At 39.9% G+C, this 20,437-nt stretch overlaps 1 protein-coding gene across 3 annotated transcripts in view; it reads left to right on the top strand.

The window, feature by feature from the left end:
- Positions 1–20,123, top strand: part of rab3gap1 (RAB3 GTPase activating protein subunit 1) — a 46,673-nt gene extending 26,550 nt beyond the window's left edge. For 2 of the 3 annotated variants that reach the window (XM_046376658.1, XM_046376661.1), the window contains 6 exons: positions 967–1,194; positions 2,093–2,189; positions 3,206–3,309; positions 8,465–8,580; positions 9,152–9,254; positions 19,583–20,123. In XM_046376658.1, coding sequence (XP_046232614.1) covers positions 967–1,194; positions 2,093–2,189; positions 3,206–3,309; positions 8,465–8,580; positions 9,152–9,254; positions 19,583–19,816 — 882 coding nt within the window. In that variant the 3' untranslated portion in view covers positions 19,817–20,123. Of the gene's footprint in view, positions 1–966; positions 1,195–2,092; positions 2,190–3,205; positions 3,310–8,464; positions 8,581–9,151; positions 9,255–11,364; positions 12,453–19,582 lie in introns of those variants that run through there. The other variant, XM_046376659.1, reaches the window with a different exon arrangement.
- Positions 20,124–20,437: the final 314 nt, after the last annotated feature.

Below are 20,437 nucleotides of genomic sequence, written 5' to 3'. Positions count from 1 at the left end.
TGGCGGCACGGTGGTGCAGTGGTTATCACTGTTGCCTCATAGCAAGAGGGTCCCAGATTCAAATCCTGGTCTGGGCTCTTCTGTGTGGAGTTTGCATAGTCTCCCTGTGTCTGCGTGGGTTTTCTCCGGGTACTCCGGCTTCCTCCCACAATACCAAAAACATGCTCATTAGGTTAATTGGCTACTCTACATTGCCCCTAGGTGAGAGTGTGAGAGTGTGTGGTTGTCTGTCTTTGTGTGTCGGTCCTGCGATTGACTGATGACCAGTCCAGGGTGAACCCCGCCTCTCGCCCGTAGTCAACTGGGATAGGCTCCAGCCCCCCCACGACCCTGACAGATAAGCGGTATAGAAAATGGATGGATGTAGAGTCTGTTGGATAATCAGTAATCCACAGGACCAAGAGACATTTCTGAGCACAATGCAGCAGAATGTGCAAGAGGTCTTTGTTGCATAAATCAACTCGTAGTTTATCATTTAGTCACAACAGACAAGTCCTTGGTCCAAGATGTAGTTGGCACTTAAAGATGGTTTAGTAAGGCTGCTCTGCGGTGACTGACTTTCTTCTGACTTGGCAGATTTTGCAATTAAATTTCAGCTTTTTCTGGATGCTAGTGCCAATTTCTTTTTAGCGCAAAAGTATTTGAACCCATAAATGGCAACCTTTGTGATATTTAGACATAGTCTGTTAAGTATATGCACACAATTTGCTGAATTATTTATCTTTAGTTTCAGATGTTTTAATTTGTGAAGTAATACAAGAAAATAACTCATTCCAATCTATTTTTTACAGAATATGTTTTTAGCTCCTGCTAATTCTTTTATCACCTACCACTGATCGTCGGTCTCCACTCCTGCTCATTACGTGAATCTTGTTAAAATTCTCCTTGATCCCATGATGACAGACACAGATGCATCTCAAATCTGAACACAAACTGAAATAAAGCAATTTTCCTATCTCTCCACAGGCAGCCAACCCAGGTTGTGTTCTTGAGGATTTTGTGCGCTGGTACTCACCTAGGGATTACATAAAAGAGGAGGAAGTTGACGAGAGGGGTAACAGAGTCATGAAAGGTGAGCTTAGTGCCAGGATGAAGATCCCAGGCAACATGTGGGTGGAGGCTTGGGAGACAGCCAGGGCTATACCTGCACGCCGGCAGAGAAGGCTTTTTGATGACACCAAGGAGGCTGAAAAGGTAAGATTTATAACTGTTGTATATGCACACAATGGGGCATGAATCAGGTGTGTGGCACTTGCCATGCAAAAGTTTAGAATCATGTACCCATTTGTAATCATTTAGAAAAACAAACTAGACAAAGGAAATTGGCGACGAAGATGGTAAGATGTTGATTTGAAACCATATTGTGTAATGATGCCTCATTTGTTCTCACACATTTAATATCACTGAAGAGCAAACATTAATTAGAGATCCAACTTATAAACAATCAAATCAGCAGTGTTATTTGTACTTGCTTGTAAAGGTGTTTCAGTTTAGAAAGAAAGAAGCCAACTAAGATTTCTTGTGACACTCTCCAGTTTCCAGAGCAGGTCTAAACTAAACTCTTTAATTTGATTTTTAGAGAGACCCAACAAAACCCATGGTTAACCATTGACCTTTTATGGTTGAATATGGGCATTTAAAGGGTGGAGTACGCGTCTGATCCATGTGTGCACATTTCCAGCTGTACTTTGACATTGAAAGGGGACATTACCAGCAGTTTTTCATGAATATGAATGAATATGATTTTATTAATCTGATTTTTTTTTTTTGCTGCACTTTCAGCCATACGTACACTTTTAGTATAGATCTTATGCACTGTTTTATGAATGAGACCCCTGCACAATACACCTTCAGCTGACATAAAAATTCAGTGGCTTAGTTAAGTCCATCAGTATGTTCAGTAAAACCCTTGTCCAGATGGATATGATTGTTTCCCCTGCAATTAAGCCTAAAAAACAAAGTGTCATGTGTAAGGAATCTTGCTGATAATCAGTTAATCTGTGCAGACATGGCAGATGCAACAGAGAGAGAACAGCAAAAAGGGAGCAGATGAATGGGGAAAACTAAACCTGTGTTTTGACTGTCTTCTCAGGTTCTGCACTATCTGGCAATGCAGAAACCTGCAGACTTGGCACGCCATCTCCTGCCCTGCATACTTCATGCGGCTATTCTGAAGTTAAAGGAGGAAGGTTAGTCAAGATTGTTTTGTCATGACACCTGACTGTAAAATATATGGGCTGTCAGTTCTCGCAACAACAACTGTATTATAAAGACCAACACCTAATAAGAGAGAATTCAAGACAAGCATACAAGCATAATGTATATGCTTTTATTGATCTCACTGAAGATGAATGACACAATGTCTGTCAAAAATGACATACTGTCTTTTCAGTCAAAACTCTGTCAACACAAAGGTATCATACATACTACAACAAATTTCTATTGATACTTGTAATAGAAATAATAGAAAAAACTTTCTTTCCCTTAATTTAATAATTTAACCATATGAGTTTAATTTCAGTTTATCATCATTTTTCTGTCCTTGCTAAGTGTTGTCCCCATTGAGGTAAATGGACAGCAAAAGGAAACAAGCTCCTTGGAACAACCATATCATTGAATTTGGCAGTTTAATCAGGATTATGTGTGAAACTGTGTACAAAGAATAGAAATATACAAATGAAAATCATCACTACACTAAATAACAAAGAGTGAAATCAAACTACTTAAACAAAACATGGCTTGCTATATATCCTTTTTAGGCGAATAAACAATGAAATGTACAAATAATGCCGTGGATATACTGTGAAGGAAGGGATGGCACTGGATTGTTGTCAGCAGTAACATATGGAGAAGAAGTGATGTACTTCCTGTTTCTGCGGTTAATGAAATAAACTACAGGAAACAACCACCAGGGGACAAATGTCCAATGTAACACTAAACAGATCTGATTTCTTCACAATCATGTTTACAAGTTTTCTTCACTATCTGAAGTAAACAAGTGGAGTGTTACATAGAGTATAAACAAGAAGTTACAGTATATAAGCTGTTTCAGTATGGCTGTTTCAGTATGACACACAAGTCTAGATCAGTGTGTTCTGAAAAAGGCATCTTGAATCATGAAGGATTTTTTTTAACTTTTCAAACATTAGATCATTTTTTGTCTTTCTCCTTCTCAGCTATTTGTTTTTGATCCCCTCCCAAACAGAGTCAGTAGAAGGCATTCCATCCGTCAAAAAGAACATCCATCAAGCAACATGTCAAGCCACCAAACTGCTGCAGCCTCCCATCCATGATTACAAGAAGATAGAGGTCAGTAACAGGCATAACTGTTTTTATTTTTATTTTTTTTGTGTGTTAGGCTGACACATATGATAGGTCCCTCACTTTTTGGTTAGCTGTTCCATTTACCTTTTTGTGTTAGTATGCCTGCTGTGAAATGTTATGCACTAGAAAGAGTGACTGTCAATGCATTTTGACAAATTCTCAGTTAATGTACTTTTGTGACTGTAGAGCTGAAGTGCAGACTTACCCCTTTTACAAACATGTTTTATCATTCTCTGAAAACATGCCATAGTCTTAGGATCATCTGTTGTTTAGTGTTGTTTCTGTGTTGTTAGTCCTAACACACTGGATTTGAAAGAAAGATTTTTTTAGATTTTTTTTAAATTGGATGTGTATTCCAGATAACTAACATATAGAAACAGTAATCCAAAACAAATCAAAGTTTACAGTGTTTTCATGGTCAGGATTGTTTTGCTTTTTTGTTGTCTTGTGTCTTCAGTGAATTGTACAAACTGCAAAACTGTAACATTTCCCATGTATATCAATTAAAAGGCAACATCAGGACAGAATACTTTGGCTATACCTGTACTAGGAGGTGAACTGAAAAGTGGCAGGAAAGTGCTGGCAATGTTATCCACCTTTCTTAGCGGCTATCCAATGCCAGTTGTGTCATTTGGGACCAAACAGCAACTTCCATGGCCACATGCTGAAGTTAGTGTGGAAGTAATGTGAAGAACAGTGCCACTGACGTCTGCTAAATGTTGGCTTCAAAAAATAGCTGACTCGAACCAACTCCTGTACATATTGGTTGTGTCAATACATAGCCAGTTTCAGGCCACTGCTCGTGCAGTGACCAGTCAGCTTGCAGAGTAGTGTTTGTACATTTTTTTATATTTTTGTGTGATATTTGTACCTGTTATGTGTGCTACAGCAGCAAACATTCTGTACAGACAGGGCTATTTTTATGCTGCTGCACTCGCCACTAACTGGATATAACTGGATTATTTAAATTTAATTTAATTTATTAATCTGCATTTAACCCATCACTGATTGAAACACACACACACATGCAGCATAAAGTGAAACACACAGGAGCGGTGGGTTGCATCAAGCACCCGGGGAGCATATTGGGGATTAAGTGCCTTGCTCAAGGGCACATCAGCTGGCTAATGGGGGTGTGGGGACATTATCACTCCACCACAGTCAATTTTTTCCTGCCTGTCCAGTGGAGGAATCGAACCGGCGACCTTCCGATCACAAGTCGCGTCTCCAACCTCTAGGCCACGGCTGCATTTTAACCACTATGGACAGTTGTGCACTTTCCTGGATGATAGTGTCTCTGCAATTTTTGCACTTTTTAGTGACTGTCATGGCAAATAGAGACAGTATTGCTGGCTCTGTATAAGATTCTGCTGCAGCTCAACTATTTCAACCAGATCATCAATACCGTTACATTTCCAAAGGACATACTCCAAATAAAAAAAATCAGGGAAAAAAAATATCGACAGTCATCAGTTTTCTGAGACAAAACAGACGGGCTATGTATGTCCGAGTCAATGTCAGGGTCAGTGAATACAGCACGTGATGTACGTTATTACCTGATTGGCACGGATGACTTGGGATATATCATGGCAACTGTAAAGAAAAGGAAGGTGGATGCAGAATGCTGTGTATTCCTGGAAGAATGGACAAATGATTTTTTTCTTTGTTGAAGTAAAAGTGTGCTTTTTTAAAAAAAAAACAATGTGTCTAGTTTTTGGCGAGGCGCTGGCAGTGATGCAAAAGGCAAATGTCGAGCGCCATTACAGCTCGAAACATGCTAAACTCATTGAGAGGACAAATGCGTTTGGATAAAATTAACGCTCTTCGTTGGAGTTTGGAAGCTCAACAAGCAGCTTTCACACGACTACAGCTGACAAAGAAAATATTACGCGTGCAAATTTTGTGGTGAGTGAATCAATAGCCACGAAGCTGAAACCTCATGCCGAAGAAGAGTTTGTGAAGGAGTGCCTCGTAGCCGTTGCAGAGCTGCTCGCGCCTGACAAAGAATAATTATTTCAAAGTGTCAGTTTGTCTCGAAGAGCCGTTGCAGACAGGATTACTGATATGGCACAAGATAAAAAAAAAAAAAAAAACACCGAAGGACACTGCAAGAAACTTTGAGTATTTTTCTCTGGTCTGTGATGAGACAGATACAGCGCAGCTGGCCATTTTTGTGCGTGAGATTTCGGCCGAGTTTGAAGTAAAAGAGGAGTTGCTGTCTTTGCAAGCCATGCATGACACTGTGGTGCAGTCCAAATTTGTCCAAACAAGTTGTTATAGCCATGAACAATTTTGAACTACCATTTGAAAAGTTGATCGGCATTACCGCTGATTGAGCACGGTCCGCAATGGTTGGTACGCAAAAAAGATTGACTGCATTAGTCAAAAAACAAATGAGTCGCCTGAGTCTGGATCCAAGTGATTTAGTTGTATGCCACTGTATCATACATCAAGAGAGTCTGTGTGCACATTCTCTGAAGCTTAACAATGTAATGAAAACATTGTGTGTTGCATCCACCATAAACTCAAAAGCAGAGGGCTGAACAACCACTAGTTCAAGGAGCTACTCAGCGAGCTTGAGTCACAGTACAGTGATCTGGTTTATCATTGTGAAGTGCGATGGCTGAGTCGTGCAAATATGCTCTCACGGTTTTATGCACTGTGGGAAGAAGTCAGACACTTCATGGAGATGAAGGGGAAACATGTCATGGAGCTCAGTGATGGCAAGTTCCTCAGTGATCTGGCCTTCATGGTGGACATCACCAAGCACCTCTGGACATCACCAGAGAGTGAGATGATACTGACAGGATGGCCTCAGAACAAGAATGACATTCCCCAGGATATCAGAAACTGCTGCTCATTCCAAGATGAACTGAGTTTCTGGGATGGGATAGTTTTCAGAGGAGAGAGAGCAGTGATACCTGATGCACTCAGGGCTGACATGACAAAACGGTTGCAGGTCAGTAGAGGTTAGGTCAGGTCAGAAAGAGACACTGCATCCGCATGACATGACATACAGACCCTGGGCCAAAGTGGATACAGATTTGTTTTCCTTTCACAACAAGGATTCCCTTATAACTGTTGACTAACTGTTCACATTTTTGGAAGATAGATTATCTGCCAGCCACGAGGAGTAGTACTATGATAAGGAAGCTGAAGGCTCACTTTACACGGCAAGGAATACCAGATGTGGTGGTTTCTGATGATGGACCACAGTATTCTTCACAAGAGTTTCAGCGATTCAGCCAGCTATGGGTGTTTGAGCACAGAACATCTTCCCCAAGGATACACTCAGAGCAACGGTAAGGCAGAGTCAGCTGTTAAAACAAGGCCTGAACACATGTCCTTCACAGAGACTTCTGAGTAGGAGAACAAGGACTGTTCAATTCAATTCAATTTTATTTATATAGCACCTTATACAATCAGAATTGTCTCTAGGTGCTTTACAGAAACCCAGAGCCTGAACCCCTGAGCAAGCAGACAGTGGCAAGGAAAAACTCCCTTTTAACAGGAAGAAACCTTGAACAGGACCCGGCTCACAAGGGAGAACCATCCTGCTGATAGTCGGGGTGTGAAGTGAAGTGAAAGTGAAAGTTTTTTAAGTTTAAACAGTTTTAAACGCCTGTGGTACATAACCTGTTGTTAAAGACAAGTTGATTTGATCTAAAAAGGAAGTGCCAGTCAAGGGAAAGATGTCCTTGAGGAGCTTAGTTGGAATGGGATCTAAGAGACATGTAGTTGGGTTAGGTTTATTAATCCTGGAGATCAGCTCAGGGAGGTCTATGGGCAGGAAGCTGTACAGAGGTGGATTAGGACTAAAAGAGGTTTCTAAAGATGGCAGTATATTGGCTAATGTGGAGAAATCTTTATTGATTTTATCTCTAATGTTAGTGATTTTGTTGGTGAAGGAACTCATGAAGTCTTCACTACTAAGAGGTGCAGGAATACAAGACAGTGGAGAATCTGAGAATAAACTTTAGTTGTTTGTATAGATATTAAACGTTCTTGTTCAAGTTGAGACAAGTCAAAACTGACCTCTCTTTTCATCCTTGTTGTGAACAATCTTAATTTTCAGCCTGGGTTGGCTGATGCGGTTTTTGCACAGTTACAGTTAGTCGACTGAAGGATTTATTTTCTGTCATGACATTTGAACAAATGATTGAGAAACAACCATAGTCAAGACCTTTTTTTTATTATTTACAGATGAGGCATTATAGCATGCTGCAGAGGACAATATGAATTTGACAGCCTTGAAAGATCTTTACTGTTGAGAAATTGTTATTTTTTAACAACTAGAAAGATTTCAGTCACAGTTGATAGTGAGGAAAGATATCTGGCCACATGTTAAATCAGTTTCAGTCTGCATTTATATAAATGCAATACAGTTTAAAGTTGCACACAGAATGCACATATCCCCCAACCATAGATATCATTTAACTCTGCTGTTTTGTCCCTTTTGATGTCCCTTCAATATAAGGCAGAAATTGGCAGTCTCACTCTTGTGTTTGATCGTGCAGTAAGCTGTAAAGATACTGGTCCAATATGTTTTCTGAAATAGAAAAATTATTGGGTTTTGTACTAGTGGTTGCTGCATGTTATTACTGTAAACTCAACAGGACATAACTACGCCCCTACTTATTAACCATCTTTTTTTAATTTGTTATTTTTTACCTACTGTATTTTGATTCCCTAAAAGAGTTATCAGAAGGGTGGACCTCCCTCAAATTGAAAACAAAATTGAAAATAAAAGTTGGCACTTCAGCATCGTTGTGTCATTGTCATTGTTTAACTAATCTGAACATGCTCAAGCACGTCTGTGGATATTCTCATTTATCCAGATCATAGCTATCTCAGAGGGGTTGAATCAAATGCAACTGGACTTGGTTATATGTCTTTGAAGACGTTTTACCTCTCATCCAAGAAGCTTCATCATCAATATGTGATGAAGCCGAAATGTCTTTAAAAACATATAACAAGTCCGGTTGCATTTGATTCAATCTCTTTGAGATATGCTTAAGCACAGAGTGAACAAAAACTAAAATAATCTAGACTGCAGTCCACTCTATGTTCGAGTCAAAGCAGATTTAATATGAAGCTTCTGTTCTGAAAGCAAGTGCGTGTAACCTGTCTCTTTCTTTAGGATTTCATTAACCAGTTGATGACCATGGAGACAGCCATCACCCGAGCTCGCTCACTTAAGGCCAAGTTTTCCATTTGTGAGGGTGAGAAGGGAGAGGACACAGAAGAGTTAGAGAAGTAAGTTGCGCAGTTTTATATGAGCAGCATTTCAGTAGAATCATGTCAAGGAACTTACCATTTATAGCAAATAATTATACAATTTGGTGAAAAAATGGACCTGCTGTTTACGGGAGGATTGTTCTGAGTACTAATGACCCCTATAACACATGTATGAATATTATATCTTAGAAAGAGATTGGGTTCATGGAGGGACTGCAACAGTAATGTATAATAATTGTACGACTATTGTGTGACTACTGCTACAACTTGAGGGTTGAAAATTAGGAGATACAAGTTAACATGTGTATGTAAAAATATATATACTGCCAATAAAGTGATTCTTCTTCTTCTTTAAAAGATCTACACAGTGAATGAACTGATCCCAGTTAGCTAATGCAAGCTTAATTTAATTGCTTTGTCCTACTAACTGACGCTATGTTCCACAAGTCAGTTCCACTGACTGATCTACCAGGTGATATTAGAAGCTGGAAACAGGGCTCTGTTATGACCACTTACCCGCCCAGTGCCGCTGGACATTTTTGTTGGCTGTACCAATTCCACTGGAATCACTTTTGATGTCATCCTCCAGGTTTGTGAGCTCTCTGCTGGAGGAACCAGAGGTGGTGGTCATCGGAGCTGGCCAGGGTCCGACTGGCAGTATCATCCACAAGCTATTTGTCAGCGCTCAGAGGGTAAGGAGCCTCACTCTCTCTCTGTCCTGCTCTCTTCAACATTATTTACCAGAGGTAGTTATCTCATTAAATCGTTAAGGTAACCTAGTGTGTCTTACTATGTGAACAAAAAGGAATTGTGATTTATGGTGTTAATGTTTTTCATACAGCTAGGTTTCATTTAGAGAATAGAAATGTAAGCAAAACTGGACATTAATGACAGTTAGGTTGCCACAGCGGCCAAGTGCCAGTCAGTTAGGCTGTTGACTGGTTGTTGTGGGTGAAATACTAGTTGGTTTCTCATTTTCTGGCATATCTATAGTGATGCTGATACATTTAACATCAGCACTGATACTGGGTTCATTTCATGAAGTAGTATCTACTCGAAAATAGTGTTTGGTTGTCACTGTCAAGCTAGAACATAATACATCCACAATACATCCATGCATACTGCCTCTGTGAGGTTTTCTGCTGAGGGTAAGGTCAAATTAATAACAAATCAAACTCACAATCTGATTGTTTTACAATACCTATAATAGTGCTGCGACTTGCACATGGTATTACACACACAAGCACATTTCCATGTAGAGCACGGGATATTCTCCACTGTCCATTTTGCTTTCCAGTGACACCTTTATAATTCATGTGCCCTTACTGGCATGAGAAATATTTTCCGTAATGTAACAGTATGAAAATACTTCTCAAAATATTATACCTCCTGTAAAAAAAGAGTTTGGTCTAGACCTGCTCTAATTGGAAAATGTCATGAGACAACTTTGGTTCATCAATTATAACCTGTGGCTATTGTGAGGACCCTTTGTCATGCACATGAAGTGCTGTAATAGACATGAAGTTTAATCTATTGCTACAGAAATTGTAGGTTGTTGTGTATACACAGCATGCATATTCACATCATGTCTTTAAGTCAATAACAATAACTCTGAAAACAATATCTTTCAGTAAATATTGCAATCAAGAGTTCCCAAAACACTTCTCCTGCATATTGTTCTGCTGAGAGCCAGTTTAACCAGTTTTCTTAACAGTTTAGAACAACTCCGTCTGTAAACTGCTAAGGTTGGAATTGCCCACCACAAACACTTGCCTTGGTACTGTCATTTGGCTAAGAGGACTGCTGTATACTTTCAAATGGTCTTTCATACTTTTAGGCTGTCCTCTTTAAAAATAAAAGATATTTTATATGAAGGGTTTGCCTAAAATGTATAACACATGGAGGACAAATTGCTGCTGACTTGTTTAACCAGACTGACAAGGCAGAAAGAGACAAAGATGCCTCTGATAAACAGTTAAAGAATAATGAGAAATCACCTGTAATTGGTAAAAAAAAAAAAAAAAAAATGGAAGCTATCAAAATCTTACTGCAGATTTAAATAGCAACAATTTCCTGTTTTCCTGTTTTAGTGTCAAGTGCACAATAATGCCTAAAACAAGCTGCAATTAACAGATTGCTGTAGCAAAAATATTCTTAGATAGAAATACAAGTCTAGGGTTAGTACTATTGTACTATCAACTGAACATATTATGGTTTGACAAATCACAGTTTAAAGTAATTGATTCTTACCACTGAGTCGACTGCAGAGGAGAGCAATTACTCAAAATATTTAGAGCCCAATTGCAAGCACCATTTTCTGGAATAGAAAACAAATTCAGAATTGTTAGATTATTGTAACAATATTCTCCTGTGGCATTCAATACTTTGGGAACTTTGACTAACTCTTGTGCCATTTTGATTCTGTCTGAAACATTAAATGTGAAATAACTAAAAACAAATGTATTGAAAACAAAAACATGTTATTTTCTGCAGATTTTGGTTTCCAGAAACAGTCATAAAATGAGCAAGCAGAAAGAAAACAAGTCTTCTGAGTAGAGTTGTTATTGTGATGCAGCTCACAGCTTATAAAGTTTCCTTTCTGAAATTTCTATTGGATTATCTGCTGCTCCTTAGCTGTATATACGGCGTGTATGTGTATTGTTGTGAGGTAATGGGCTGTTTCTAAACCCGCATGAGACTTGAGTATCTATTTTTTCTTTTCTTTTTTTTTCTCTTTTCTCTTTATTGAACGTCCATTCGAATGTATCTTTGTTTTGCTTCCTCCCTGCTGCTTACATGAAGTTGGCTGACTTCACCAGTGATGAGGTAACCACAAGTTATAACACATTTCTTCCCAACGAAATCCTCACCCTTCTGCAGTCCAACAGCCTCACTCCCGCATTACATACACAATGAAATTCACAAATAAGCAAACATACTCCAGAAGTTTGTGTGCACTACAAAGAACCATTTTCATTTGTTAATTCAGGATACTTTAGTTGTTGTTTCCGTATGTATGTTGCTCCTCCAAGGTCAAGGTCTGTGTAGATTTGGATATAGCCTTGTTTAGGGCGTCTATTATGATTTCTGCCATCTACGGTCTATTTCCATAGATTATTGTTATTATTGTTATTTACTTATGTCGTAATTATGTTATTTAAACAAGCCATCTCATCGAGATCAAGATCTCTTTAACCGTATTATCACCAACTCTCGGGTCCACATTTTAGCACTTTTTACTTATTTGTTTTGGGTTTTCATGACTTGCAGGGAGCTGTATTCCGTGAAAAGAAACTAGCTGGAAAACTTGGAATAGCTAAAGAGTCAAAGTTTTGGACATTACTCTTTATTAAACGTACAAACATATGTATCAGTCATATACTCTCTCTTACATACACACACTCAAGCTCCCACTAATTGTTAATAACAAAAGGTTCATATTAGACTTCTTGCAACCAATTTTGTATTAATAAGCTCCAGAAATTGCTAAACGCAGAAAGAAATCATTCACTTAACTGTTACACCACTGGGATTTCTTTGGAAGCTACAGTCAAGTCAAGAAAAAACACGCAAAATTTGAAAAATGAACCCTACAACATACCAGTATCATCACAAAAGCCATCTTAATAATACAGCCTGCAGAAATAATACTTTTACAAACAAAAATGGAATAATTAAAAATCCACCTAACATGAGTACAGAATACAAGAGACAGGTTACAGTATGTGGGGCACACAAACTGACAGAGCATCCAAAAATGAAACCGGATCCTTTTGAATGTCCCCTGATAGCAGCCTCCAGAATCAGAATCGAATTTATCCCCGAGGGGAAATTCCTTTTTGTACAGACATTGCTCTTGCAATTTTCTCAACCAAGAAAAGAAAGTGAAAGATATAAAATAGGATAGAGAGAGAGAGTGAGGAAGAGGGGTGTGATGGGTGAGAGAAAGAGCACACAAACAGAGATGCGTAGCAACAGCAGTAATACCAGAAGTATTGGAACTATACATAATGATGTGTACTAGGTATTATGGTGATTATGATAACAATAGTAGTAACAGTAATAATGGTAGTAGCTATACACAGTAGTAATATTTTTCAAAAAACAAGTGAAGTAAAAGAATTAAAATTGATTAGGACTAAACAGTGGTAATCGCAGTAGCTTTCAAGCAGGACCACAGCAGGAGGTCCAACCATGATCCATGGGAACCTGCAAGACAAGAAAGCAGAAGGACTCTGGGGAAGAAGTTGAATTAGTGACATGCATTAATGGGACATGTGTGCAGAGGGAGAGGCAGAGAAAGTTCAGTGCAACCTCAGAACAACCTGCAAAATACTTGGGTGCGCAGAGGACGCTGGCATCGTTTGTTTGGCGCTTCTCCACCTGAATTTCTTTCTTTTCAGATTTGCCTAAAAAAAAAAATGCATGAAACTTAAGTGGAATCTTGTTTAGTAGCCTTTCTATACTTGTCACCGACCAGTAGACGTTTTGGATAATCACCAGATTCGTGCAAACACCTGGTTGTTTGCGTACCTGCTGCTGCTATTACCATACTGCCCGAAGACTCAAGACCTGGTTCACCAACTCCTGCGACTGCGGATTATCTGCTTTTACAGCCAGGTTCGGTTCGAATCGGATCTCCGCTACTGGGTCCGTAACACCCTGCTGCGTTACTCGGATTACCTCTGCCATCAACTCAGAACACATGGCAGCTGACCTGAAGCATCTCCGGACCACCATTTCAATAGCCACCTTCACTCGTTCAGCCCCATGGTACACGAACTACGGAAAATGAAACCAGCCAGGCGAGTCCTTGAGTGGCGCTACAAATTCTCTGGCCTCACCATCCACAAGCAAATTTACCAGGAGCACCAAAACAATTATGCTAAGTCTCTCAAAGCAGCACAATCACAGTTTTACTCTGACACCATCAGGAACAGTCCAGCTAACTCCAGATAGCTTTTCTCCACTGTAAACCATCTTCTGGATCCACAATCCCCTCTACCCACAGCCACCACCAGAGAACAATGTAATAATTTCATGCATTTCTTTAAATCTAAAATTGTATCCATTCGTTCTGCCCTCTCTGCTCCCCCAACCCATACACTTCATTCAACACATCTACTGTCTGTCATCACCCAACCCCTAAACTGTTTTCCTGAAGTCACCCTGCAAGAGGTACAGGATATCATTAAGTGGATGAAACCCTCCACCTGCCCCCTGGACCCCTTTCCTACTGCTCTGGTTAAAACGCATATTTCTGCCCTAGCCTCCCTCATCACTTCTATAATAAACAACTCCCTACAAGCTGGTCATGTCGCCCCTGCTCTGAAACATGCCATAATCAGACCACTACTAAAAAAAAGCCAACTCTTGATCCAGATATTTTAACAAACTATAGACCCATCTCACCTGACCCTGCATGGAATCAATTTCAGAGCAGAAAGTTGCTCTGTGTTTGACTGCAAGAAGAGTGGACCGCAGCCTTCCTCCTCTCAACGTTCAAGTTTGCCTGTGGACATTACAAAGCCCGAGCATGACTGGCAAGTACAAACGCACTGCATATACAGACAGGCGCTGCAAATACAGAAACGTGCTACATATAGGAAAATGGATGCAAAAGGAAAACGCTGCAAATACAGAAACGCTACGTATATACTACGTATTCTTTTTTCTTTTTCTTTGACGTTGATCCGTCCATTGTCTGTCTCTCGGGTGGACGCTCAGCACTGCCCCTAGAGGCCTGGAGCACTTCCGTTGTATGCCTGGTTATGTAGCATTCTGTTTTTGCATTTGTTTTCTTATTTGCAGCGCGTTTCTGTATTTGCAACGCCTGTCTGTATATGCAGCGCGTTTGTACTTGTCGGCCACCGTACCAAGCGGCCTGCAGTACAGTCAATTGTTGTCCTTAATGAGCTTGCCGCACTGTCCACAAAATGGTCAATGCTTAGTACAGTATAAGCTTTTATACTAGTTTTTGGGTCTATGTATGCAGCTGCATTTTGGATTAGCTGTAAAGTCTTCTGAGACTTATTGAGCAGCCTGATAATAGGGACTTGCAGTAATCCAGCCTGGAAGTAACAACTGCATGGACTTGTTCTGCATCTTTCTTAGACAGTATGTGCCTTATTTTTGCGGTTATATAGGTAAAAGAAGACAGTCCATGAAATTTATGTTATGTGTGAGTTAAAGGACATATCCTCCAAAGATAAGTCCCACATTCCTTACGATGGTGCTTGAGTCCAAGGTAATGCCATCCAGGGTAGCTATATCATTAGATAATTTGTTTTGAAGATGTTTAAGTTTCAGTGCAATAACTTCAGGTTGATTTGAGTTAGAAATGGAAAATTACAAATCATCCAAGTTTTTATGTCATTAAGACATAATGGACTTGGACATGGATTTCTGGTTTGGCACGACAAGACAAGACAACTTTATTTGTATAACCCATTTTTACAAGCAGTTTGTCTCAAAGGGCTTAACATAACATCATAGCAGGCAGCATATGGCAATGTAGGAGAGCACACTCCCGACTCAAATTCGTAACAACTAGTGCTAAAGATAAAGTAAGGTGAGGGCTTTAAGATGCCGAGAGGTAAAATTAGAAAGAAACCCACACAGAGCGAGCTATATGAGGGAGACGGAGATGATTAACTTTCACCTGCTAGCAGCACCTTGGAGGTTAACGACATGCTAACAGATGAAGGGGAACAAGCTAGCAATGCCAGCCAACCTTATCCTCTGAGAGCTGAGATAATTTAGGAGAGATAATGATGCGCAGCTGAAGAGAATCCGAGAGGATATAAATTAAACAAACGAATGGAAGAGGCTGAGGAAAGGATTAAGGACGCTGAAACTCAAATGCAAACTAATGAGGAAACAGTAACAGAGATGCTCAGACTTTATACTGAAAAGGATGCCAAGCTGACAGACCTGGAGGGACAGTCCAGAAGAGAAAATATTCAAATACACGGTGTCAAAGAGGGCTCAGAAGATGGCGCACCATCAATGGTTGAACTGGAAGAAATTAATAAAACAATGATTGAAGACATATCACAAAAAGAATTAACAACAGCAATAAGTAAACTGAAATTAAAGAATTAGGATTGAATGGGTATACAGCAGAATAGTATAAGGAGCTGAAAGAAGTGCTAATACCAGTGATGCTTCCTACATTAAATTGGGCTTTAAAGTAGGCACAAACACCACCCAGTTGGAAGGAAGCAATAATCTCTGCTATTCCAGCAGAAAATAAAGATAAATTAGAATGTGGATCATATAGACCAATATCGGTCCTTAATATAGATTATAAACTGTTTACTTCTATCATGGCTAGATGACTAGAAAGAAAGACATTTGGAAATTTGTGGTATTACCAGTAAGTCTGAATCTAAGGAACGCAGCATCCTAGAGGGCTGAGGGTTCAGTGAGATCAGGGATATATGATGGTGCCAGACCATGCACGGCTTTGCAGGTTAGGAGGAGGAGGATCTTAAATTCTGCACTGCGTCTCGTTGCATTGTACTTGTACATGTGTAATGACAATAAAGTTGAATCTAATCTAATCTAATCTAAAATTCTACTCTAGAATTTCTTCTCATTTTACAGGAAGTCTATATAGAGAGGCCTCTAAGTCTTGGTCAGAACATGAGCTGCAGAGTTCTGAATGTGCTGCAGTGTTCTGAGAGGCTTTTTAGAGTGTCCTGACAAAAGAGGGTTACAGTAATCCATCCTGGAGGTAACAAAAGCATGGATGAACTTCTCAGCAGCATCTAAGGAAAGGACATGCCTGATTTTTGCAATGTTACGAAGGTGAAAGTAGGCAGTCCTTGAGATTTGTTATATGTGCGTGTTAAAAGACAAGTCCTGATCAAAGCCAACACCCAGGTTCTTTACAATGGTGCTAGAGGCAGGAGCTAGTCCATCATGAAAGGCTATATCATTAGCTAAAGATTGTCTAAAATGTTTTGGACCAACTAGTAAAACCTCAGTTTTGTCTGAGTTCAATAGAAGAAAGTTGTGGGTCATTCAGGACTTAATATGTGCAATACAGGATTGCAGTTGTGTTAGCTGATTGCTTTCATCTGGCTTCATTGATAAATATAATTGGGTGTCGTCAGCATAACAATGAAAATTTATGTGCTTTTTGATCACATTGCCTAGCGGGAGCATATAGATTGTGAATAGGATCGGGCCAAGCACAGAACTTTGTGGAACACCATGGCTAACCTTAGTGTGCATGGACGAGTTGTGATTTACATGTGCAAAGTGATGTCTGTTTGATAGATAGGACTTGAACCAGCTTAAAGCAGTTCCATTTACCAATTTGATTTCTAGTCTCTGTAAAAGAATCTGGTTGTCAACGGCATCAAATGCAGCACTGAGATCCAGAAAGACAAGTACTGAAACACAGTCCTGATCAGAGGCCATTAACAGATCGCTGTTGACTTTTACCAGTGTGGTCTCTGTGCTGTGATGTTCCCTAAAACCTGACTGAGAGCTGCTCCATCCAAAAGTGGGATGGATGCAGTCTCTCCTAATTAGACCAGGTTTTCCCCAGAAGGTCTGCCAATTTTTAACAAAGCCCACACACCGTTTGCTGAACACCATCACGTATTACTATTTTACTGTATTTATGCTTATCCTTAGCCAGTAGTTTTAGATAGGATTCAGCGTCACCTGCTCTGGCCCCAGGAATGCATTTAACTGCGGTCTCTGGTGTTGCTAACTCCACGTTTCTGACTACAGAGCTGCCAATTACAAGAGTTGGTTTATCAGCAGGTGTGTCGCTGAGTGGGGAGAACCTGTTGGAAACGTGAACAGGTTGGTGGTGAACCGTGGACTTGTGTTTAGGACTATGCTTCCTGCTTCAGCCTCACCTGGGCCTGTCTCACTTGTTGTTCAACCACATGGAACTGAATTACTACTTGCACTTCAAGTAACTGAACTGCATGGCTCACAGTGAGATTGTGCAAATGTGCAAAGCATCTCTGTGATTCCACCTAAGATCATATAGCGTTATCAGTGGCACAGGCTGCAATTTTGACTGAATTTAGACTGATGCCCCACTCATTAGCAGCTTGACTCAGTTCTTGGCCTAGATTATCAGTGGTGGCATGGACAGACACGACCCAGCTCACAAGGGAGAACCATCCTGCTGATAGTCAGCCGGGTAAAAGAGGAGAAGAAGAGGTAGACTAAGTCTAGTCTTAAAGGTGGAGGTGGTGTCTGCCTCTCAAACCCAGATTGGCAACTGGTTCCACATTAGGGAACCAGACTAACTATACCTGCAGGTGTAGTTAGTCCTAGGGGCTAGTCCATTTAGGGCCTTATATGTAAGTAGGAGAATTTTAAAGTTTATTATAAAATTTACCAGAAGCCAGTGAAGAGATGCTAAGACAGAGGAGATATGATCCCTTTTGCTGATTCCTGTCTAAATTCTGGACCAGCTGCAAGCTATTAATGGAGTAATTTGGACATCCTGATAATAAGAAGTTGCAGTAGTCTAGCCTGGAAGTAACAAAAGCATGGACATGTTTTTCAGCATCACTCAGAGAGAGGATGCTCCTAGTCTTAGTCTTAGAATATTATCAGCTATTCTAGTTATGAGATGTTTGGGGCCAAAAACAATTACCTCAGTTTAGTCAGAGTTTAATAGTAAAAAATTGGAGGTCATCCAGTCTTTTATGTCCTTGACTAACGGCTCTGTTTCCCCAGGTTTTATTTATAAGTACAGCTGGGTATCATCAGCATAACAGTGAAAGTTTATGCCATGTTGGTGGATAATATTTCCTAGAGAGAGCATGTATAAGGTGAAGTGGATTGGCCCGATCACTGAATCCTGTGGAACACCATGATTAACCCTTATATGTGAAGAGGAATTATATAATACCCCTATAACTTTATTTGTGTAGCCGTCTGTTTGACGTTGTGAGTTCCGCACACTCATTTGAGTCAGCCTGATCTAACTGATCCGGATCAGCTATGTTTCAGGCCATACAATGAAATGTATTTTATTTTAGCTCTTGCAAGAGGACTGAAACCCACAAAGTGGCAATAAGCCCTCTGAAAGGATACAGTGAGGAGTGTAACCTTGGCTATACTTTCATATGAAACAGCTCACAGAAATGGTGGTAACAAGAAGGTCGCAGAGACCATGAATAGGATAGGATAGAATAGAGAACAGAATAGGATACTATTACATTTTAATGCAAACCATATGTCGTGCGATAACTTTTACCCCTACACTAACTACAAATGGAGTAGGTTTTAAGGACAATGAATGGCACAATTTAAAGTTTGAATTTACATGGGTAGCAGTAATGTCACATTACATTATGTTTATTTAATACCCTTTTTACTTTATTTATCCCAAAGACGTGACACCACATAGCAATCTAACATGTAGATACTTATATCTTATGGTGTTATGTTGGAAGCAAACATTCTATAGTACTATACTCTGCTCCAATCTTTAGTTGGAAGTGAAACACTGTTTGTTATGTGTTTTATAATGATGGGGATATTGCCTGCACCCTCAGTTGTGCAGACTCGGACTTGCGTGACACAAGTACTTGAGGCGACTTGAGAGTTGGGTTTCATCTGTAGGTTCTTCATTATACTTACTCAAGTGACTCAAAGGACTCAAGTAACTCGGATCAGTATATTGAGTGATCCAGAAGGACTCAAGTCCACACAGAGAAGCGGAATTGCTGTGACTGTCTGACCGAGTTTTATTTTTCCTCTTAATTAGCATGCCCAGTAGCCCACAACCCAGTTAGTCCATCTTGTTATTAGGTTCACCTCAGTTTATGTTGCTGTCCTACAATCAACTAAGTCTTTTCTCTCTTTTTTTTTGTCTGAAAAGGAGACTTCAAGCTTGAGCTAGTTTAGTTGTGTTTTCTTAGTGTTCACTTATGTATGAGGCTGCAGTTTTTCAAACAAAATACAGTTCTTTTCAGCATATTCTCTGTTTGTCATTTTATTAACAGTTAGTAACAATTCTCCTCTCCACCCTCAGGCTGCCCTCCTGGCTCCAGTGGAAGAAGAATTGGGACATGACAGGAAACCGCCTGGAGGAATCAACAAAGTGCCTGATTTTCCTCTCCCAGCAGGCAGGGAAATTCTATTGCGTACATGTGTCCCTCGGCCAGCACCTTACTCCAAATCTCTGCCACAACGGCTCTTTTGTGTCACAATGAGGGAGGAGTTCAGACTGGCGGGGGCCTTCTCTTCAGACACTTCCTTCTTCTAATGCTAAATTTCAATTACACAGTATTTAATCTCAAACTCTCTTGTTCTCTTGTATGGTCTCCTTTGTCTAAGTTTTACTACAGTCTGTATTACTGACCACACAAGTGATAGCATAACATAAAACATTTATCTTACTGCATTATTGTGCATAGCAAGGGTTCACTCTTTCCACTTACTGATGGCAGTGTGGCTATAGTTTATAGACTTCATTAAGCAAGTGTGTTTTGCATGTAAATTTTTGTTGTACTTCATTTATGTACTTGAAAAAGTGTCTCACTCCTGCAAGACAAAATAAATGTGACATGACCGGAAAAAAAAGTTGCCGTTGTATTCCCATTTATTCGGAAGGTAGAATATCCACAACAATGACAATGCATTACACTAGGCACACCGCACTCACCATACTCCCTCTAGTGGGCAATATTTTGTGAGTTGTGAGTGGTATTTGGTTTTCATCCATCTGGTTTCAAGCAGACAACCATATAAGGGGGGTTAGGGTTCAGAAACAGTACACCAAATTATGTTTCTGAAAGCATTTGAGGTGAGAAATATATATTACATGTGCAGTCGGTGGAGAGCAACTGCAGCTGCCTGGCCCAAGATATCTAATTAGCATATATTG

The sequence above is a fragment of the Scatophagus argus genome, chromosome 21, assembly GCF_020382885.2.
Source record: "Scatophagus argus isolate fScaArg1 chromosome 21, fScaArg1.pri, whole genome shotgun sequence".
In the NCBI taxonomy this organism is placed as follows: Eukaryota; Metazoa; Chordata; class Actinopteri; family Scatophagidae; genus Scatophagus; species Scatophagus argus.
This window is presented reverse-complemented; position numbering and strand designations above follow the sequence as displayed.